Genomic DNA, 22,738 nt, shown 5'->3' with positions numbered 1-22,738 from the left:
GAAGCTTTCAACGGTGAGAATTATTATTTCCACTGCTTCCTGTAGTGTGGTCCACTTGAAGGTTGGATCTGTCTAAATTTTGAATTTATAATCTAAAATAATCTGGAAAAATGGATGGAAGGAGTGGATATAATCCATAAATTACAGTGGGATACATAGAGCCCCTGCCTGGACCGAGTCGGTCTCCAGGCGTGGCAGGACGCAACCGGTTCCGGAAACTTGCAGAGGCAAGTTAGCTTGCACGTGGTTGGAGTAGCTCCGCACTCGTGCGAGCTCAGAAAGCTGTTGGATTGAGATTAAAAACGAAACCCTAGTCTTTCTCTTTCCCTTCCTCTGCTTCGTAGGTACCGTGTCCAGCTCTCTCCCTCTATTTCTCCGCCGGCTGAGAAATCGTCTGACACAAGATCAAAGGTGGGAAATCATCGATTCATAAGGTCTTCGTTTCGATCTTCTTTTCGTTTTTTTTTTTTTTTCGTTATGCTTGAGAGGAGATTCAACGTCCGATTCGCAGCAGACGTGCGAACGTGGCACAATCTTTCGATATCCGGTCCACTCATCAAGTCGGTCCCACCTTGAGCATGACCTGGCCGAAAAAATTATCAAGCTGGTCCAATTATCTGGTTCGCCAACCGTGTAACGATAGAAATCAACGGCTAGAGGAAATATGGCTGAGGGACTACGCTCAACACGCGCGTGGTCAGCCTTATTAGTGGATCGGCCTGATGGGTGGCTTGGATCTTTCACACGGTTGTTATATTGGTGGTGTGCTGCAAGTCTCCGTTTGATCTGTCCTCGATTGGATGATGTAGACGAGGATCTCATGCGTCATGATGTGAATGTCCTGATTTTCGGATCATACAATCACGATGCCGGTTTGGTTATCTGGACAGTTAATTTGCTCTGTCCCACCTCCGATGGGGGATGCTTCAAGGATCTTCGAGATTCAGAGTTCCTAACTCTAATTGACAAAACTACAGTTAAGAAAATTCATTGACAATATGATTAGAGAAGATTGAATGGACAGGATCTTCCAGCTTGGAAGATTTCTGGAACATTCCCATTCGTAGGGTTTCTGCCAGATCAACCGTCTGGATGACAAAGCTTGAGCCCCCAAAAGGACCAAATGGATACACGAGTGAGATGGAGAGGGTAGAAAATGACATGGAAGTGTACGATCTGAGCCGCTCATTAGGTGGGACCCACTTTTCATGCCGTTGATGAAGAGTAGGGGCACAGATCTTCATTGGGTTGAGAGGATGTGAAAGTTGAATATGTACCATTCTTTTATTCTAACAATTGTTTTTCTCGAATATGTTATGTCAATCTGCATGCATATGTTAACAGTGCACGATTTCATTAATATACTTATTCACAGCATTTCAGAGGTGAATTAGTTCATTTAAAAAATTTCCCTTTATTTTCCCACCATTATGTCTTCTTTTGTTATAATTTGAATGTATTGAATGATATCGTTTATTTGAATTCTTTCTGCCCTTTCATGTCTCAAGTAATATGGGTGGTGAGTGACCCATTAGTACTGTCGATCACTGGCTGTGGGAGCAGGTGGCCCATAAACATCATTGATTGAGCTTGCCACCGGCCAAAAGTTCCAAATTAATAGAAAGATAATTGGGGCTGTTGGAACCAATCCATTTCTTATTTATACTTTGGTTATCCATTATTGTTTTGTCATGTTTTGATCCACCAACTAGTTTTGGTTCTGATGCTATGCAAGGGACACCTGTTTTTTTTTTTTTTTTTGAACTCTGGGTTATCCATCATTGGTTTGTTATGTTTTGATTCACCAAGTGCTGTTTAATATGTTGCTTTCGAAGGGACTAATTTGGTTGAAGGGTGTGCTGGAAAGTAGTATTTGACTATTATAAGGATCCATGTGAAGCAGTGGGTGGGAATGTTTTGTAGAGATGCTCATCAAATGGCCAATCTCGTGGACGGGGGATTAGCCCTACTTTCCTTGTCATTGAGAATTCTTTCCCTCCATTGTGATGTGTTTTGAAGTTTCTTAATTGAAAAAGAAATCTTTTAATGTTTCTTTTTTAAGAATATGGTTGTGACTGAATTTCATGCATATGAACCACTTACTGATTTTGAGTAAGTTTTGAATAAAGGGAACATTTTCACACATAATATCGACAAATTTCCTTCAGATAGTTTTATTAATTTGTGGGGATATATTCTCATACACGACGTACCTCAAGCCATTGCATTATATCTAGTGAAGAAAACCTGATGCAGGACAGATATGTAGGACAGGCTAAGGGGGGCAGTCCTAATTTTAAGTTGTGGGGTTAGATGAGGTTGACTGGTCAAACAAGGGTGAAGAGGGATTTATGTGATGGTCAATAGATCAGAAAAATAAATAAAAGACAAGGATAGAAAAAAGGATTATGGGTTGAGTCACACAACCTTAACTAGCATCCTTAGAGTTTCTCCTCATACCTCTAATTCAAATTTGGAGTCATACCAATCAATTAGAGACATTGCACCTCTAAAAAGGGTTGATGGCGGCTACTCCCAAATCCCCTCGAATGCATTCATCTCTAATTTTATCCTTCCTTGTCTTGCCACTCATCTATCTCAACGTTATCATTTCAGCTACACTCATCCTATGGACATCTTGTTCCTTAACTACCCAACATTTTACCTAATAAAGCATGGCTGGTCTTATAGCCATCCTATAAAATTTTCCTTTCAGTTTGAGTACACGAGGCACAACTCCTTTTCTTTCACCTTACTCGAATTCTATGGGCAACATTCTTCTCAATCTCTCCACTCATGAATTATTGACCCAAGATATCAAAAGTGGTCATTTTGAGAAACTTCTCGGTCGGCAATCTTTACTAATTCCAACTTTCCACCCCTATTTTTACTAAGATTGCACTCCATCCACTCAATTTATTATTATTATTATTATTATTATTATTAATATTTTATTATTTTAATGCTTGATTAATTTTAAATCCTTTAAATTCTAAAGCAGCTCTCCATAAATCTAGCTTTTTGTTTACGCCCTCCCTCGCCTTGTTAATCAAAACTATGTCGTTTGCAAACAACATACACCATGGGATGTCTTCTTGCAAATGCCTCATTAACTTGTTCATAACCAATGCTAAAAGTACGGGCTCAATGCTGACCAATGGTGTAAGCCTACAATAATTGGGAAATTACTTGTCTCTCCACTTGTGGTTCTCACATTTGTCACTTCTCCCTCATACATATCCTTAATTATGTCAATATATCCTTTTGAACTTCTCTCCCAATACCCATCAACTTCACTCTCTAGGGACCCTATCATAAGCTTTCTTTAAGTCAATAAAGACCATGTGAAGATCCTTCCTCTTCTCCTTATATTTCTCCATCAATTGTCTAAACAGGAAAATAGCTTCAACATGAAACCAAACTGATTTTTTGATGCATTCATCTCATGCCTTAGTCTTTGGCTCTTTGCTCAATTACTCTTCCCCAAATTTTCATATTGTGGCTCATAAATTTAATCCCATGATAGTTAGTGAAACTCTATTTGTCTCATTTATTCTTATAAATAGGTACCATGGTAGTTTTTCTCCCCTCATCTGCCATTTTCTTTTATCTTACAAGTTTAATAACTTTGTCAACTGAAATAACCCAGCATCTCCTATGCATTTCCAAACCTATATCTGTATGCCATATGGTCGAAGGGCCTAAATTTGGTCTTCATCTTGTTTAATGAATAAAGCAATATTTTTCTTTTAATAAGAAAGGTGTTCATCTTGTGTTTTCATTACACCCTAAAATCCATCAGAAATGGGTGGAATTTCTTTGGATTTAATTTTTGAAAATTTCTTCTTTGCTCATGTAGTTCTAGTTTCTTCATCTTCAACAGTTCCCGCTGGTGCAGATGCCATAATTAGTTGTATATCAATTTTCTTGTCTTGTGCCATTTGATGAAAGAAGATTTGAGATCCAAATCCCAACAACCATCCACTAAATCACAATCAATATTTAATGAATCCATTTTTCCCTGAATTATTTATTCTATAATTGGAAATCCATTTTCCCTCTAAACATAGAAGAAAATGGAAGCATTTAGATGTCCTGCATTTTGAAAGTGTACTATCAATGTACAGAATGAGTGGCCCAATCAATGCGCAATTGAGCGGTATATGCTAAATGTTAAAAAAAAATTGTCAACTGTCCAGACTTGTTATGCATGTGGCCACCAACTTGATTTTTGTGTGAGGTGTCCATTAACACAGTGGACTCATCCTGTTGCGCAACTCAAATGTCTATTATTTCTTAGAGAAGGTCTCAAGTCCAACCAGCTGGACCACAAGTTATGGTCCACCCAACAGATAACTTCCACCCTATTAAGTGAATCGAATATGTTGGCCCCATCATGAGGATCGCATATTGCAATAATCAGCCACATCTGCTCATCAGGTGGGCGACACTACAGAAAACAAATTCTAGCATTGATAAATAGCAAATACAAGTGTGGTCGACTCAATGAGTGGACGTGGCTGATTTTGGTGTAAGGCAATCCTCATGGTGGTGCAAACCTGTTGGACAGATTGGATGGCGCACACAAATGAAAGGTTGGAAGTTATCCGATGGTGGACTGTGACTTGTGCTCCAACCAGTTGGACTCGAGGCCTTCTCTATTGCTTGTAGAGGTGAATCTGAAGATATGTGTGCAGGCTTCACAAAATTCCAAAAATAAATGGAAAATATTGAGAATCCTGCAATTTTGTATTGAAAGACATTGTTCTACTCTTAATTTGTCATGATGTTTTGATATGACAACATATGAGGCTTTTCAAATACTTGACCCTGAATATATGACCTCATTAATTATTTTTTAATGATAACATGGTACACCAAATTGCAGCATTGATTCTCTGTGCTTTTTAATTGAATTGATTACAAGTTGAAAGATTTTTATTTTCTTGTCAATGTATCTAGTTGAAGCGAGCCTTTCAAATCATTAATGGTTCTGACTATTTTAAGGAATGATCTGCAGAAAGGTATAGATTTTAGATTGCTTTAGCTTCAACGAGCAAGAATGCCAGGAGGATTCCGAGTATTGCATCTCGTCAGACCATTTCTTTCGATATTGCCGGAGGTTCAGAGTGCCGACAGGAAGGTTCCATTCAGGGAGAAGGTTATCTACACCGTGATTTCTCTTTTCATCTTTCTGGTTTGCAGCCAGCTCCCTCTCTATGGCATACACTCGACAACTGGAGCTGATCCATTCTATTGGATGCGAGTCATTCTTGCATCAAATCGTGGGACTGTCATGGAACTGGGGATCACGCCTATTGTTACATCAGGACTGGTGATGCAACTCTTGGCAGGGTCAAAGATCATTGAAGTAGACAACAGCGTGCGCGAGGACCGAGCCCTCCTGTGAGTGTTTGTTTGGAAACTTTTCTTTTCTATTTTTATGTAATTTCAAACCTGAGAAATATTTGTGATTATACAATGTGATCTGTGATCTGTGATCTGATGACTACCAGTTTTGTTTGAAGGATGCTGAGCTCTTTTTTTTTTTTTTTAGTAATTTGTACTGATCTAGTTAGGAAGGATACCTTTGTGATAATTGGGCTATCTTTGTGATTTTCTGTGGATGATATTTGTTTCAAAAGAAACGGTTGCGTGCTTGTGCTTCTACTCTGGCAGGGTGTCCCTAGTGTTGAGCATATCAGCAATCTGATATTGTCACACAAGGATATATCAGCAACAATCTGATATTGTCACATAAGGATATATCAGCATTTATGGAGATTATTGGAATTCTAGCTACAGGAAATACATGTTTCTAAGCAATTGACGTAACATGAGGTGGTGACTGACGTGATTGTATTTCTAGAAGGTTACTTGTATCTAGGCAATAAACTTCTTTGATGGTTGATACAGAATAATTGATTGCTGAAGGTAGAAATTGTTACAGTTTACTGACATTAGAACCAACTTCAATTTCTTGTCTAGGAGAAGTCCACCTCCTGCTTGCTTGGTTTTCTTAAAACATCATCATAATCATCTAAGCCTTGTCCCAACTAATTGTAGTAGTCTACATGAATCTTGATCTGCCATTCCACTCTATCAAGGGTCATAATTTCAGTTAGACCATAGGTCAAGTCTTTTCCTACGACCTCCACCCATGTCCTTTTGGGGCTTCCCCTTGCCCTTTTAGAGTCTTCCAACTTGTACCAACTACCAACTCATTCGTTCTAACCTCACAGTGTCTCCATTGCCATGACCTAATCATCTAAGTCTACATTCCATCATCTTGTTACCTGTTGGTGCTGCTCCCAAGTTCCCTACAATGCATTCATTTATAGTTCTGTCTTTCCTCATCTTGTCACTCATCCATCTCAACATCCTCATTTCAGCTACACTTATCCTGTGAACATGTTGTTCCTTAACTGCACAACATTCTGTCCCATAAAACATGGCTGGTCTTATAGCTATTTTATAAAATTTCCCTTTTCAGTTAGAGTGGTACACGATGACCACATCAAACTCCCGGGAACATATCCATTTCCATAATTAATGACGATTCCCTTGTGTTTGCCTGTTAATCGTACAACACTGAATTTATGTATGTAAAATCATCAGCCCGGAACTTTTTTCCTTTCCCTCTTTCTTTCATTTCTTTTTGATAAGAAGAATGTTTATGATCGTGATTAGGAAGAGTTGACAGTTAGATATTTAATGCAACCAGAACTTCATTTCCTTGTGTATGAACAATTATCTAATGTGGGTCCACATGGACACTTGTGTATGGGCTACTGCTTTAAAAAAAAAAAAAAAAACTTAAAAAGTCATTGTGTTTTATGCTTTGCAATAAAGGTAATGACTAAAATACCATCAGTTATGAGCTGCTGGTGAATTGCTCTGTAAGTGGGGGCATCTTGGAGATAAATGAGGTTATTTTGGACTTCTTCCCATTGGTTTAGGTTTTAGTTATGTTGTGAAGTCCATATAAAACCTCATCGTGCATGCAACCTCATTATAATGCTATGCTTTTCATTGAACTGAAGAGCTTCAAATTTTTTCCTTGGTTTTCCTTAGAAGAGAGAGTAATTGAAAGGACACTAGTCCAAGATTAGTGAGTCATGAGGCCTTCCCACAAGCCACAACCTAATATTTTTTCTACGTTCTTGTTGGTGAACTTTTCTGAGGAACTATTTGGATTCGTGGAAAAAAAGAGGTGGAAACAGTGTTTCCCAGGAAAAACCGTTTTCATGAAAGTATGGGAAAGGAACAGCTGTTTCCCCTGATCATTTTCACTAAGATTTTCTTTATAAAATATTCCTTCATTTCCAATTTTGTTACTCAGCAAAACAGATTTTTTCATGGAAAATTTACTTGAAGATGGAAAGTGGAACCTGTGGTGTGGAAGAAGGATTGTGGCACGTGGTGCTTGAAGATGGTCATGTAGCACATGTGTGCGCTGGGAGTCTTTGAAGTGGACAATGGCACATGTGGGCTCTTGAAGATGACGGTGGTAAATGTTGTGCATGTGGCACATTGATAAGAAGATCCATGGTGGCACATCTGTGGCAATTAAGATGGATGGTTTCACATATGGGACATTCGCATATGTGGGGCGCTTGAAGATGGACGGTTGCACATGTTGGGTGCTTGAAGATGGACGATGACACATGTAGCTAACATGTGGGTCAATTTGTAGAGAGATGGGTTGTTTCCTCTCCTGAAGGGAAAGAAAAATGAAAAGGAGCATTTTTCCAGGAAATGGCATTTCCTGGTAATTTGTGAAAACAAACAACATAAATGCTGTTTCCATGGAAATGGCATCTACTAGTTTAAATTTAAGTGAATCCAACCAGGCCCTAAGGACCTCTTCAAATATGGATTTATTATTATTATTATTACTATTTTTTAATTTTTAATCTCAATCCAAAACAGCCCTCATAAATGGGAAGGAAATGGAAATGGTGTTCCAGGAAATTTACTAAGACAACCAACAGAGATGCTGTTTCCATGGAAATGGCGTCTCTGTTTTCATTTCAGTGAATCCAAATAGGTCATACTTAGATCCCTTTCAAATATGGTGTTTTTTTTAGCTCTCAATCCAAAACAGCCTTTGTGTTCCAGCCTGGTGTTTCAACCCCCTCAGATGTCAAGATTTGGGCCCACTCGGTGTTGCAGGTCGCACCATATATATCCTGTAAAACTTTCTTATGAAATCCTCTACATGCGTGTTATGTTCTCCTGTCATCTTCCATAATGCTGTTGCATCCAGAATGCGATTCTTGTTATTTGCAGGGAGTGGTCATACCACGTTTTCTTGTTTTGATGTGTATTGATATTTGAAAGCTCTAGTTTGTGGTCTGTATCGACTGTCTTATGATATGAAAAGGGGTACTATTTGTTTTGTATTGAGCCTTTTCATGCATATTTTGTATCCAATACATGTGCTTTCTGTGCATGTGCATGAACTGAGCATCTATTTCTCTTCATTCTAGCTATATGATATATTCTGCCTGACAATTCAATACTCTTCCCCAGAAATGGTGCACAGAAGTTACTGGGTATCCTGATTGCTATTGGTGAGGCGGTTGCATATGTTCTATCTGGGATGTATGGCAGTGTTAGCCAACTTGGAGCTGGGAATGCTATTCTCATAATTCTTCAGCTTTGTTTTGCTGGTATCATTGTTATATGCTTAGATGAACTTCTCCAGAAAGGATATGGTCTTGGATCGGGTATTTCTCTATTCATTGCCACCAATATCTGGTAAGTTGTTTAAAAAATATCTGATAAGTTATTTCTTCTTCTTCTTTTTTTTTGGGTTCAGAATCTACTAATGGAAAATTAATACTGAAGCATTTGGTTGTCCTTGCAGTGAAACTATCATATGGAAAGCATTCAGCCCCACGACTATCAATAGTGGGCGAGGAGCTGAATTTGAAGGTGCTGTTATTGCCTTGTTCCATCTACTGATAACTCGAACAGACAAGGTCCGTGCTCTTCGTGAGGCTTTCTACCGACAGAACCTTCCGAACGTGACAAATTTGCTTGCCACAGTTTTTGTTTTCCTCATTGTGAATTACTTCCAAGGATTCCGTGTTGTTTTGCCTGTGAGGTCAAAAAATGCACGTGGACAGCAAGGCTCCTACCCAATTAAGTTATTCTACACTTCAAACATGCCCATCATTCTTCAGTCTGCGCTTGTTTCCAATCTTTACTTTATTTCCCAGGTATTGGAGCCTTCCATTCGATCAGTGTCATATCTATTTTCTTTTGCCTCATGAAAATCTAATTCCATGTCTTGTGCAGTTGCTGTACCGGAGGTACAGTGGAAATTTCCTTGTAAATTTGCTGGGCAAGTGGAAGGAGTCTGAATATTCAGGTGGCCAGTTCATACCAGTTGGTGGTCTTGCATACTATATCACAGCCCCATCAAGGTAATTAAATATGTGTGTTATCCAGGCCACCCTTTGTTGCATAAATTAAAATTCTCAGGCCCAGTTTAGCTTGTTGTTTGGATAATGTAACCATACATTTCTGCTACTTTTGGTGATCTGTTTATGATGTACTGATATTGTCGCATGTGGATCCCTTTTATCTTTTCCAGCTTGGCAGATATGGCAGCCAATCCATTCCATGCATTGTTCTATCTTATTTTTATGCTGTCAGCCTGTGCACTGTTCTCAAAAACTTGGATAGAAGTGTCTGGCTCTTCAGCCAGAGATGTGGCTAAACAACTCAAGGTAAATCTATGTTTGTGCCTTTTGCTTTCTGTTGCTCTTTTCTCTAATTGGCTGTACTATGTTCAAGTTTAAACTCTGATTTTAACAAAATGGTCCCTCCAATCATTGATTTCATAGATTCCTTTTAAGAAGTGTCAGCATGGATGGAGCTCTGCCTATTTATTTTTTCAGGCCTGGAATCTGTCCATCCTGCAGGCCTGAAAATTGGCTAGACTTGGCCTACTGGACTGGGCCATAGCAGAAAACTGTTATGAGATCTGGGCAAGAGTTCAGACCACTAGGCCTGGTAGGTGGAAACCCCGATGTCTGAGAGAACCACATTGACAGTGATACAATTTGATGAGCTTTTCATTGTCCCATTCATATTGAACTTGGAAACTGGATGTCTGGTTCTGAGTTTAGCCATGTTGCATGCTCTCTAATAGCCCGATCCTATGAACCTCACAGTGTGTTCACATGATATGACACAAGTACAGGATGCGGCTGTGAGGGAGTACCTCTATCTTTTTGGTTTCAGCATTAATATAAGTAGGGCTAGATTGGCGGACTGTAGCAGTTCACACTAGTTCAATTCAGTTCACACTAGTTCAATTCATTGGCCTCATTGTAGATTGAGCACGTCCCTTGGATTCATAAGAATCTAGGTGTGCAGATGGGATAAGTAGAGCTAGACTACATTGGTAGTTCTCCATCCAACACATAGGTCTGACTTGAGTGTATCCATTATTTATTATTTCAAATTGATTGCATGATCATTACCTCATATTTTCATTGATTGCAGAAATATATCCCTTGTCAAAAATACCCAAAAAAGTAACTATCGAACACCCTTGTTGCATGCGTGCCATACCCATATTTTGAAATTTCAAATTTTGGGATTTGTGCACTTGATTGTTCTTGTACTCATAGCTTTGTTGTTGTTGTAGAATGGCAAAAGGAGAAAAAAAAAATCTTTATTAACCGAAGAACAAGAAGATGCAACCTAAAAGGAAGGGATGGCTAGTAGCTGTCTCTTTGACCCACTGAGGCCTAATAAAATTATGTTTTTTTCCTTTTGCCCTATTGCCCTAATGAAAACTGATTCACTAGATTCACAAGAATTGTTGAATTTATTCCATTGTCTTCATGGGGACCATAATCTGGCCAAAAGAGGTGCCAAAGACCAAGATCTTTCTTACCAAGAATAAGCACTATAGAAGTATCTTCTAAGAGGCTAAGCCATTGTATCGACTCCCCCACAAATAGATTACAGAAATGAACTCCATAATATCCGCATTCACACCCTCCCAAAAAGATCTTTAAGAAAGCAGTAGGGAAGCAAAAAAAAAAAAAAAAAGAGAGAAGAAAATATCATGTTATAATGGGTAAATTCTCATTTGGGGGGCTTGTGTTAGTGGGATATAAAGGAAGGAGTGTATGCCCATGGTTTTTCCCCCTTTGTGTTGCTAAAGCGAGAGTCGTTACTGCAGAGTGGCGAACCCAGTCAAGGGTCTCTCTTATGGGCTTTCATCAAGTAGAAGACTCGAAGTACTTACTATGGGCCAACTATCTATGCTAGATGCCTCTTTGTTGTCATTTGCTGTCTGGATAAATTTCTCGTCTGTGGACTTTAACTTCATGAAACTCGGAAGTGCATGACCTCATAGGAATGTATTGATAGAAGTCCGTGACCGCATAGGAGTGCTCTTCATTAGGCTTTCCCTATTCGATTGGTAGACATCATCGTTGTAGTCATTGCCATCTTCATCATGGTTGTTGTTGCCCTTACTCAACTCCAGACCTCTTTTATGTGGGCTGCAGACTGGCTGGCCCATCATTACTAGACAGCTGTATGGTAAATTTGTTTTATTATCTTGTTTACATCCCCTTGTTATTTTTTTTTTCTGCAGGAGCAACAAATGGTGATGCCTGGTCACCGTGAGTCGAACTTACATAAAGAACTGAACCGCTACATACCTACTGCGGCAGCCTTTGGTGGCATGTGCATTGGTGCATTGACTGTGCTGGCGGATTTCATGGGGGCGATTGGTTCGGGCACAGGGATCCTGCTTGCCGTGACCATCATATATCAGTATTTTGAAACGTTTGAGAAGGAGAGAGCCAGCGAGCTCGGCTTCTTTGGCCTCTGAGCTCAAGCACCTTTCATGCTCTTCCAGACACTCAGTGGTGCTGGTGCCATCAAGCTCAGTTGAGATGTGTAAGTATAAATTCAACCTATTTGACCTTCACATGTATTAGAGATGGAGATAGTACTTTGGTGCAGTGACTGCTGCTGCTCCTTTCACCGGGAAATGCTGGGAAATGGTGCCAATGTCTGAACAGATGCTGGCTATGTTTCTCAGGAAAAATGGACACGACCTTAGGCTGTCCTATCAAGGAGTTGTTATACCTTCAACTAAAACCCTAGCGATTAGTCATCAGAAAAGGCTCTGAGAAGGCCGAGAAACCAAAAACCATTTGTTTTTTTTTTCATTCCCCTCTCTGACTGCCTTTCTTATAGTGCTACGGAACCTAGTTGTGTTTTAGTGGTTTTGGGGGCCTGTTATAACTTGTTTTAGCTTGCATTTTCTTTTGTTTTTTTTTAAATCTTTTCCAAACTCAGAATCTAATAAGAAATGCTTAATTTTGGAAAAATGTTATGTTTGTCCATCTGCATATGTAACATTGATTTTATTTGTGCACATGGTTTAAAGCTAATCTTAACTTCCACCTCGTTATTTTCATGGCACTGGAAACAGCCATATGCAGCTGTCACTCTTCTGAGTGCTAAACTTAAGCAGAGCGGCCATTAAGGGCTAGACTCATTTTAAAATGGTGGTGACTCTTCACCCGCTAAAATTGCTCATGGACGGTAGCATTATCCAGAAAGTACATTGATAAAATTTGACAGTAACTATATGATTTTCCCCTGGAATTGATCAAATATGAGAATTAAGTATATGATTTTCCCTTAGAATGTGGACCGCTCACTATTTTAACAATTTGATGGGCATCATTTGGATAGTCTGGATTTCTTGAATAACCCGATTTAGCGCTATCCTGTGGGAGTGCCATGTGATGTACTCTTATAATAGGAATCAGAGACCAAGAAGTTTGAAATGACATGAATGGATTACACACCTTCAACCCTAAGGTCATGGGTTCGAGTATCCATTGTGGCGTGTTAAAAAAATAAATAAATAATAATAATAGTAAGTGCACATGTGAAAGTGGTACGGTACATGAGTGTGCAATCTAATCCATCCATTTGATTTGGTTGAACCACGTAAATGCTGTTACCTGTCTCGAAACCTACAATCCAAAGATCTGATGGGGACTCAAACTCGAGCGAATCATGATCTAGGTCTTCAAGAACTAGACCCCGGACCCAGCAAGAGAGAATTGGTTAGCCTCAGTACAGGTAATATAGGACCCGACCCCCTGATCCATAGAAGTGGTAGACTGAGTGAAAGATACCTCATTTAAACACTGAGGTCATGGTATCGATTCCCAAGTGGGGGTGGCTAACAGTGAAGTGTGAACTGACAGTGGGGTGTACTAACAAGCTAACAAAAAAAATAAAAGGACCCGACCCCCATTGATGCTTACTTTGAGTGGTCCCGTAAAAGAGTTGTAAGATAAACCTTAAAACCCCAAACCCTAGAGATTAATCCCCATAAAAGGCCGTAAGAAAGGGGGTCCCACCTAAAGATCAATGGATGTTAGAATCATGGTGGTGCAGTTGTCAAGTGGGCCACAGACGCCAGTGAATCCGACTGTTAAACAATCCATTGTTTCTTGCATGGTGGTGTACTGGCCTGCACTTGATCATCTTTAAGGGGAACATCAATTCAACGGTCTGATTCTGATTCAACCAACAAGTATGAACCTTGGTTCTCTCAAAGGGATTAACTGAAATAATGGGCCCAAGGGTCAGGCCCATGCCTAAAGCTTAAGCCCATTTATTAGTCAAGCCAAGCTCAGGCTGTGTTTGAGAGCCCATCACCCAGCCCAAGACGGTTTAAGGTTTCAAGGTCCTTTTTGTCAATATCATGCATGATTGGCCCACCTAATGAACGGCACAGATCTTGCAAAAAGAAGCCATGTTCTTGATTAATCCAACAGCTTGTACATGGCATGCGGATACTATCCAGATCCTGGGCTGGAGCATGGATGGTCCGCAACTGTCAAAGAAGCATGCAGAGAGAGGCATAGAGAAAGCAAAGTGAAAAAAGCATCATATCACATGGCCTACCTAATCAAGGGATGGATTAAGATATACAGCGGGAGAAGGGGACATTGCCAGGTGCGAGGAAAATACAAGTGAAGATTGAACTAACAAGCATCAGTATCAAACAAGCCACAAGGACCAATCACACTGACGCCCCATCATGCCAGTTGGGCAACTGGACCCCACACAATCAGCAACGTACATCTTCCCATAAAAGATTAAGCAGGATCCCCTATCCAAAAGAGTAACAAGGGGGGCCCACAAGCAACAAGAACAATCGTGACGGTCACTGGCAGAAGCCCCATTTATAAAGAAAATCCAGAAACCTTGCAAAGGTCCCCATGCATACATGTATATGTCCAAGGGAGTAATTACAAAAAGAATGTGTTGTATGCATATACAAAAGCCCTGAGATGAATCCTTCTGCAGTAAAATTCACTAAGAATAAACAAAATATGGTTTTGATTCTTCACTGAAATGGGCCCCACTGATTCTTCCTCAATCGAATGGATTATCCTCTCTCTCTCTCTCTCTCTCTTAAATAATTGGCAAGAAGGAATTAGTTTTAGATCAACCTTTCAAAGAATACTTCCTCCCAGTGAACGCTTGGAACTTTGGTTCTTCCTTCAGTGGCTCAGGGTTTGCATCTTTCATAACCTACAGCAGAAGGCAATCACAATGAATCATATACATCCATTGTTTTCAATAATTTTCTTTTCCTTTCTTTTTTGGCAGTAATGGACCACATAATGCAGCTATTAAGTTATAAAAGGCAAATGTCGTACAGGCGATCCAAATCCCAGTTGGGCCTATATCAGCAGAAATGTGCTGCCATGGTGGGGTGACCAGATCCGCATAGATAAATTCTAGCTGGATATGCTAAAAGTGGGAATGCGGTGGACCAAGCAGTTTGCATGGCCCAAAAACTACTTGTTGGGTCCACATATTGGTGATCTGAGACATTCCACCCACAGCGCCTCACTGTGGATGGGAGATGTGCATAAAAACCTCAAACCCCATTGGGTAATCCTAACCATCCAATTGGCACCCATTAATATGCTGTAATTGTCCATTTTCAATCCACTAATTTGATGGCTAGGATCATCTCCTACGGGAAACAAGGCATGGTCCATCCCATTATGCATCTGCAAGATGAGTGCGCTAGATTACCAAAAGGTGGGAACCACGAGTACCAGCAAATGGTCAAAAGATTTTTTTTCTTCCAAAGGAATACATACAAATACCTCACTGAAGGAAATACTTCTGTACCTTTTGTTTGTCCTTTGAAGCCTGGCTCATGTTCGAACCAAACACAAGCTTTCCTGAAGGTGGACGTGATGAAGAGCTTGATTGAGCAGACCCTGCCCCATTAGCACCAACTCCTGATTGAGCCTCATTTTGTGTAGAAGAAGAAGCTGTGGCTGGCTGTTTCAAAGGCTTCCCATCCAGGCGTTGTGCAACACCAGTAAACGGGATGAACTTTGGTTCTTCCTTGGTGGGCTCCTCTTGGGCTGGAAAGATAGAACAATGGGCAATTGTATCAAAACAACTGGTTCTCAAGCCTACTGAGTCTTATCAAAATATTATAACATCCAGTTCTAGAAGCTATTCTAAATTTCTAACTACACAAAGCAATGTAATGTTGAATAAGAAAGCACACTTCTTAAAGGAATTGAAGAACTCCTTTGAAAATTTCCACTATTGAAGTCTGTACTGGATGCTTCCAAGACATCAGAGGAATTTTACCATCTTGATTCAACAGGCCATGCACAACATGCTCTCAGACCATAACACCAGGGCACATAGTTTGGTCATCCAGACTGTTGAGCTGGTGAGCCCTGCTATCAGTGGGGTGTGCCCAAAATCTTCTATATTGTATGATATTAGTGGCCTGATGTGTGAAGCTAAGATTCACAACATTGGAGGATCATGTGTGAAGCATTAGGAGTCATGTGGACCATTTTGGAGAGAGTAGAAGCACAAACACTCGACAAGAGGGGAAAACCAAAACAACGAGTGAAATCGAGATATATAAGTAAAAGAGAAAACAAGAGGATAGCCAAGACAAAAGACCTTGAGCAGGTGCCTTGCTTGATGGAATTGATGGTGCCGGTCTTTCAGGCTCTTTATAATCAAGGGGAGGGGCAAAGTCAACCTCGCAGTCTGTCTCAATAATGCTTATAGCAGAAGACGGCTTCGTTTCTACAATATCTATGTAGAATTTCTTGTTGTTGTAGGCAACCATGATGGTGTCACCAGTGGTCAAACATGAGTAGTTTCTCAATGTCGTTTCCAAGCTGCGTGGAACATAACCAGCAAGTGAATTTCTAACACAATATCAAGATGATAGACATGTAAAAGAGCCCTGATAAGGACTACTTGCAAGGATAAGATTTCAAACCCAACACTCGCTGCACATGCAGAGTGTAAGCTCTCCACTTTGTGAGATCCAACTGTATCTGGCATGCAAGTTCAGGTGGACATCACATGTTCATTGAATATGGACCGTTAGCTGTTTCTTTCTAACCATCCATTTTCTCTGGCATGAGGTCCACCTAATAACCAACTGGCCTGATTTTCAGGTGACAGCACATAGTGGGGCCACCAAATGAACAGTCCAAATCCTACTCCCAACAAAAAACAACCATTAATCACAGATACTTACATGGCTTTTGGGTTGGAGATATCTAAGAAGTCCTTTGTGTGGGGCTGTAGTTTCACATATGTTCCCTTCAAAAGGGAGGCATTTTTCACTTGCACAATATCCCCCTCTTGTAAAAGCATGTTTTCCATCATCTGCAGTCACAAAACAACCCAAAAAATCAATGGGAGTTGAGTTTCTACCACCAGGGATTTTAATTGTCAGTTACAAGTGGCAATGGCGAGTTGCCAACCAATACTTCAAACAATAACATTTTAATCTTGCAATGCCTACCCAATATGGTAAGTAGATAACGCCTTCATCCGCAATGAACTCCAGAACACCACAATGAGAAACCCGCTCTGCCGCGGGATTACAGAGTTCAAATAACATTGGATAATCAATGTTCAGAGATGCTGCAAATGGAAATGTCAGTATCTATATCTGCAACCTGAGGTCAATAGAAAGAGACAACAGTGTGCTGCACCATAATTAAAAAGGAAAGACAGGTAGCTGTCGATCGGATGGGCTCAGTGATGTTGGGGTCTGCCAAGGCTGGCCTGTTTATTTACGGAACCAGATAAATCAAGCTCCGGCCAGAAAGCCTGGTTTCAGGCTAGGACCATCCCTCAATAAGGGCCCATTTGAATGCAACCCCACAAAAGAGGGTTTCCCGCAATTTTGTGGGTCAACAATTTGTTTTTAGCAAGTGGGCTTTTTAGCGCTTATTTCGTCAACTAGGGGTTCAGAGGACAGTTTGCAAAAGTGCATACAAACACACAAGCAAACTGGGGCTTGGCTTTAAATGGCATTTTGGTGTCCAAACGCCCCTTCTGAGGTGCATCCAAATGGGTCCCTGAGAAATGTTACTGAATGTGGACCTGAGCCCAGCCCATTCACTACTTGCCAAGCATGATAAGAAGGTCCAGGCAGCCTGTGAGCCTTAAATGAGATCCAAGCCAGGCCTGTCCAGAGCCCAACTGATCCACCTGACTAACTGACAGCCGTGGGTAAGAGAACTACTTGATCCCATGCTCACCATTCATGAGCAATGTGGTCAAGACTCAAGAAAAGGATTCAACATGAAAATGAAGAGAAAGCTCCATTACCAAGGCGATCAAGGGCCGAGGGAGGCATTATGACTGTAAATAGCATAAAGAGAAAATATAAAGTCAGTGAAGTTTTGGAATGGGAAATACTAAGGGCGTGTTTGGAGCAAGTTCTGGTTTCAACCGAGAACAGGTTCCTTTGGGAAATACTCAGTGCCCACATATATGACAACTCAGCTTCCCTCCTCCCAGCCCCAAAATGAGCTTCTTCTTCTTCTTTAATTTTATTTTAGCAAAATGCAAGTATCCCCTAAATGCTGAGTTGTCACATGTGAGGCCACATGTTTTATGAAACCTGCATTCCGGAATGGAATGGGAACTTGGCCCAAAAGCCTGCAAACATTGCTAACAAGAAAGTAGCATCATCGGGTTAGGAAGACTACATACTTTTGTCACCAGTTTCCAACTGCGGCTGCACAGTGGGAATGGAAATAATATTAATAGTGGAAGAGGAAAAAAACAAGCGAACAAATTCCAAACCAAGAACCAAAAAGGCAGAGATTTATTTTATTGGCATGGTGGCAGAACTATCCCATTTCATTGCCATGAGAAGTTTGCTAGCATTGCCTTTGTGCCTCGAGATCCTCACCATGAAGTAATAAGGACCACTCATAAATACGGTGGATGGGCAACATAGAAAAAATCCCATTGATCAAAGGTCATCTCTGTTGTCTATTTGAAGGTGTTGAAACATAGACTTGTTTCTAACCATCCTCTGTATGGATTGTAAAGATCTCTAATTAGTGGAGATTTTGCTGGATGTTCACATGGTGGAATCATGTTTTTGTCTATCAATCCTCAATTATATACGTCTTCTAATAAACATTTTCACACAAATGAATAAAAATTCAAACTGTGTGGAAAGAATTGGAAGCATGTGAACATGGAGGTACAGATTGCATCAACTAGCACCTACATCAAGTAATGAGCCTTGCTGGCTCATCATGTTTCAGGTCCAGCCCACTGTGGACTGTACTTGGACTCATTTTTTAAGCCTGCAGATGGGCCTGGGCCTGATTTTCAGGCCAGTTGTTATTTTTTTATTTTATTTTTAAAAAGCGGAACCGCAGCCTAGATTTTTTACAACATTTTATATTGAAGTCTGGACAAAATCCAAATCCAGGCTGGTCTATGGCAGACGTGGGTGGTTTTGGACCTTGTTTTCAGGCTCCAGGATGGCCCAGACCTAAATTTCAGCCCAAAAGCATGCAGGCTTCACTCGGAAAGACCCTGACCCAAGATTGAGATAGAGGTAAGGATGTTTTGTATGGAAAACTAATTTTTCTAATTCGTTTCAGTCAACAAGCTGGAAAGAGTGATGAAAATAAATGAGCTTCCAAGGAAGGCTAGTTAAACCTTATTGATAAAAGAGGCTGGGTAACAACGATATGCCTGCTCGAAAGATCCTCCATGATAACCATATCCTTCGAAAAACTGCAAACACCAACATCATGAGCAAAAAATGAAAAAATAAATAAATTAAGAATTTGAGTTCTACATATTGATTTACCCAAGCTAGAGATCAAAGTTACATAAAATGATTCAACTTCCCAAATTTAACATGACTGTACATAAGTCAATCGAGTTATGCAGCATGTTCTTCTGTCATTCCAAAACAATTAGAAGTCTCTTCATTCCATGGATTTGAGATAAAGAGCTATGACCATCAACAACCTTCACAAAAGAGGAATGGGGATCCCAAGGAATGGTGATCCCAAACATGTGTGGTTTGTGTACGGGCAATGCTGAGACAATCATCTGCTCATTCATTACCCCTATACTCAGGGGATTTGGGATTTTATTGTTTCTTATTTCAAGGTGCAGTGGTCCATGCCCATCTGGGTGGTGGGTTTATTGGAGGCGGGTCATGGAGTTTGTCTTCATAAGCAAGCTCGGCCGGAGTGGCGGTTGGTGATTCTTGCGACCCTTTGGTTGGTGTGGGGGAAAGGAATAAGAGATGCTTCAACGATATTAGGAATGATGTTTGTTTTGTCATCTGTATGGTGAAATCTTATATAGATGAATGGGCTTCTTGTAATGCTACTTTGAAAGGATTGTATCTCTTTTTGCTTGATAGGGTTGTAAGCTTTTGGGCACCATCTCAGCGCCTCTTCAATAATACTTCCTTTATCTTTCAAAAAGAATAAAAACTGACAGAAACTATGCCTTTGTAGCTTTTAGGAGAATGAGGCCAACAACATGAAAAGAATGGAAGAATAAGATTCGGTTAATGCTGTTAAGTAATATGAATGATCGCACCATGACAGTCTCTTTTGAAAGGTCATTCTATTTCAAACTATGAATGTGAGATTGAACAAAGTGCCAAATGAATCCCATCAAAAGTAAAGACAATGGAACTCCCTACCACATTTTTGACTATTTGCCTCACCAATTCTGGTGCTAGAGAGGACAGTGGTGACTTTCACAGAAGCTTAGGAAGTGGGAGCACCAAAGAAGCGTTCAGTCGAAAATGATAGAAAGAATTTAAAAATATGAATTTACATAATTCAATATGAAAGTTCAATAATTCAGTGATTTTTTTAATGAAAGCATTGAATTGAGGTATCATTCGATTTCTTCAAAAGTGAAGTGTCTGACATTGGTACGACCTCATTTCAAAGTGTCTAGGTGACTCACAGGACCAATAATTTAGTTGATCTGCCAGCTCCAATAGGTAGAAACAATGGGCCCCACCAATTTAGTTGGAATTGCAAGAGCTATAAGTTGTACGCCATTGACACACCAAAAGAGGTTTTGACAGACAGATAATGCCATACACAGTTGATGGTAGGGAAAAAAAAGAGAGAGAGAGGTAGAAAGGCACAAATGAGAGTGGCACCTTGCATAAAAGGTTCTTGCTGTAGAAAACTAATTGAAAAATCTAACAAGTTTCTGTCAAACACATCCATTCATCAACCAACTAATTTCACATCAATTCTAGCATGTGTTGATGTATGAGATCCAATTGGATGCATATGATGATGAACAAATCCATCAAGAGTTTCAACACCGGGTCAAGGGTTCGAGTACCCACCAGTGGTGAAATCCCACGGCGTGCATGTGTGGGGTGTGTGCGCGCGTGTGTGGGGTGTGTGTGTGCGTGTAAAAATAAAAAATAAAAAAAAATCCATCAATTCATGTGGGCCCCAATGTATGGGGATGACAGTCAAGAAATCAGTCCAATTGAGTCCACAAATACTTTTTTCCAGTTTAATGTGGACACTGTGCATCAATTTCCAACCGTGTGTTTGAATCCACTGACCAAAAGGTTAAGAACATTGCCCAGTGTGATTTTCTGACCATGCCCAATCTATGGTGGGGCCAACCTGATGGACAGTTCCGATCATCCATCCGCATAGCCATGTCACCCTGTCAAGTGATGCATGCTAGACTAATAGTCACTACTCATGCGCTCTTTTACATCCGAATTTCCATTCCAAACAATGACAAGGCCAGCGATCATCTCCAACAAATCAATTCAAAGTACAATCCCATCCCAACCAAATTCAATTCTGGCTATGGCCCACCAACCCACATAAGCTACATCCTAATTCTGAAAACCCATCAATTCAAAATCTTCATAAATTGCTCCACAACCAAACATCAATCTCTATCGAGTTCACTCCAAGTAACAACATTATCCTATAAAAAAAGCATCCCATACAAACATGAAAAATATAACAGAAATAAATCAAACGAAGCATACCATCTTGACTGGAATGTGATTTTGGTACCAAAAGAATCAAACCTTCAAATCTCCTAAAAGAACCAAAAACAAACACTTAATCAGCAATCTATCAAAATTACCAAAAACCCATCAATGCAAAACAGTCAATTCAATCCAAAATACTTTTTAAAAAGCACTGAAATACGTGCAAGAGGTGAGAAAATAAAATATATAAAAAATCAAAGGTTTTTGGTTTTTCTTTTGAAGGAATTAAAGTGGAGATCAAAACATACCTGAGATTGCAGAAAATACTAGAAAATAAGGACAAAGGAGGAGACAGACAGAGAGAGAGAGAGGTAGGAAAGCGTGGATGGAATACGAGTTGGTGAGCAGACGAGCACGCTTTAAATAGTAGGACGCGGCCGGGGATTTCTGCGCTGGGATGCTAAGTGGGGTCCACCTTGATGTTTGTGATAAATCCATCCCGTCCATTCGTTTTCCAAGATCATTTTAGATCATTAGACCAAAAATTACATGGATTAAGATCTCAAATGGGCCGCACGAGAGGAAAAGGCTGTGATTCAGTCACCACCGTTGAAACATTTTTAAAGCCACAAAAGTTTCTTATCATGCTAATGTTTTCGTGTTTTCACTTCATCCCAGTGGGAATGACCTTGGAAACCGTTTGGATGGCATATAAGAATCCAGGTGGAGCCCAGAAAGGTTTCAACGGTAGAAAACTCTCGTATGGCCCACTTGAGTTTTTAATCCACATCATTTTCGGTCGAATGTCCTAAAATGATCTCGGAAAACTGATGGACGAGATGGATTTATCACAAACATCACGGTGGACCCCACTTAGCATCCCAGCACGGGAACTTCCTGCGAAAGGCTTTCGCAGTAAATCCGCGTCCGTAACTCAGACCGTACTGAGGAAACTCTGTGTGACCCATCGTGATGTATGTCTATTATCCAGGCCGTCCATCCGTTTTTCGAGATAATTTTATGAGGTGATTCCAAAATCGAAACATTTCCAAAGTTCAAATGGACGACACCACAGGAAAGAGTGGGAATTGAACTCTTACCGTTGAAATGTTCTTGGGGCCACAGAAGTTTTGGATCAAGGTTCCCATCATCCATTTCTGTTGTTACCTTATGAACAGGTTGGATGACAGATAAACATTACTGTGGGCCCTAATAAGGTTTCAACGGTGGACGTCATTATCCCCACTATTTCCTGTGGTGTGGTCCACTTGAGATTTGGATACGCTTCAATTTTGGATTCGAGCTGGTAAAACGGATGGACGGCGTGGATAAGATTAATACATCACGGTGGACCCCACGGAATTTACTAAGTCGGCTTTTCTTAGT

The 22,738-nt window shown here is 40.3% G+C and overlaps 2 protein-coding genes across 5 annotated transcripts; one reads left to right on the top strand and one right to left on the bottom strand.

Annotated features, from left to right (window-relative positions):
- The first annotated feature begins 249 nt into the window (after positions 1 to 249).
- Positions 250 to 12,304, top strand: LOC131243761 (uncharacterized). 2 transcript variants are annotated; one of them, XM_058243320.1, is made up of 7 exons: positions 250 to 411; positions 5,021 to 5,406; positions 8,536 to 8,763; positions 8,873 to 9,227; positions 9,307 to 9,434; positions 9,605 to 9,740; positions 11,630 to 12,304. In XM_058243320.1, the coding sequence occupies exons 2-7, from the start codon at positions 5,063 to 5,065 to the stop codon at positions 11,867 to 11,869; spliced, it is 1,431 nt and encodes a 476-aa protein (XP_058099303.1). In that variant the 5' UTR covers positions 250 to 411; positions 5,021 to 5,062; the 3' UTR covers positions 11,870 to 12,304. The 2 variants fall into 2 exon arrangements, with proteins under 2 accessions (XP_058099303.1, XP_058099304.1); XM_058243321.1 differs by having other exon boundaries at positions 281 to 434.
- Positions 12,305 to 14,190: 1,886 nt separating this feature from the next.
- Positions 14,191 to 21,789, bottom strand: LOC131243760 (uncharacterized). 3 transcript variants are annotated; one of them, XM_058243316.1, is made up of 9 exons: positions 21,661 to 21,789; positions 21,407 to 21,459; positions 19,057 to 19,134; positions 18,088 to 18,112; positions 17,701 to 17,733; positions 16,886 to 17,007; positions 16,616 to 16,746; positions 16,024 to 16,247; positions 14,191 to 15,461 (listed from the first exon to the last, which is right to left on the bottom strand). In XM_058243316.1, exons 2-9 carry the CDS (start codon positions 21,407 to 21,409, stop codon positions 15,196 to 15,198), a joined length of 882 nt encoding a protein of 293 aa, XP_058099299.1. In that variant the 5' UTR covers positions 21,410 to 21,459; positions 21,661 to 21,789; the 3' UTR covers positions 14,191 to 15,195. The 3 variants fall into 3 exon arrangements, with proteins under 3 accessions (XP_058099299.1, XP_058099300.1, XP_058099302.1); XM_058243317.1 differs by lacking the exons at positions 21,407 to 21,459; positions 21,661 to 21,789 and adding an exon at positions 20,066 to 20,660; XM_058243319.1 differs by lacking the exons at positions 17,701 to 17,733; positions 18,088 to 18,112; positions 21,407 to 21,459; positions 21,661 to 21,789 and adding an exon at positions 20,066 to 20,662.
- Positions 21,790 to 22,738: the final 949 nt, after the last annotated feature.

Source organism: Magnolia sinica, chromosome 4 (assembly GCF_029962835.1).
Source record: "Magnolia sinica isolate HGM2019 chromosome 4, MsV1, whole genome shotgun sequence".
Classification (NCBI taxonomy): domain Eukaryota; kingdom Viridiplantae; phylum Streptophyta; class Magnoliopsida; order Magnoliales; family Magnoliaceae; genus Magnolia; species Magnolia sinica.
This window is presented reverse-complemented; position numbering and strand designations above follow the sequence as displayed.

What these genes read in the sequence shown, in the direction of transcription:
- LOC131243761 (XM_058243320.1), top strand. Translation starts at nt 5,063, where the DNA reads ATGCCAGGAGGATTCCGAGTATTGCATCTCGTCAGACCATTTCTTTCG. An exon ending in TATATCACAGCCCCATCAAG is followed by an intron (nt 9,435 to 9,604) that starts GTAATTAAATAT and finishes TATCTTTTCCAG; the next exon opens with CTTGGCAGATATGGCAGCCA. An exon ending in ATGTGGCTAAACAACTCAAG is followed by an intron (nt 9,741 to 11,629) that starts GTAAATCTATGT and finishes TTTTTTCTGCAG; the next exon opens with GAGCAACAAATGGTGATGCC.
- LOC131243760 (XM_058243316.1), bottom strand. An exon ending in CAGCCTCTTTTATCAATAAG is followed by an intron (nt 18,113 to 19,056) that starts GTTTAACTAGCC and finishes CCCACTGTGCAG; the next exon opens with CCGCAGTTGGAAACTGGTGA. An exon ending in AAGCAAGGCACCTGCTCAAG is followed by an intron (nt 15,462 to 16,023) that starts GTCTTTTGTCTT and finishes CTATCTTTCCAG; the next exon opens with CCCAAGAGGAGCCCACCAAG.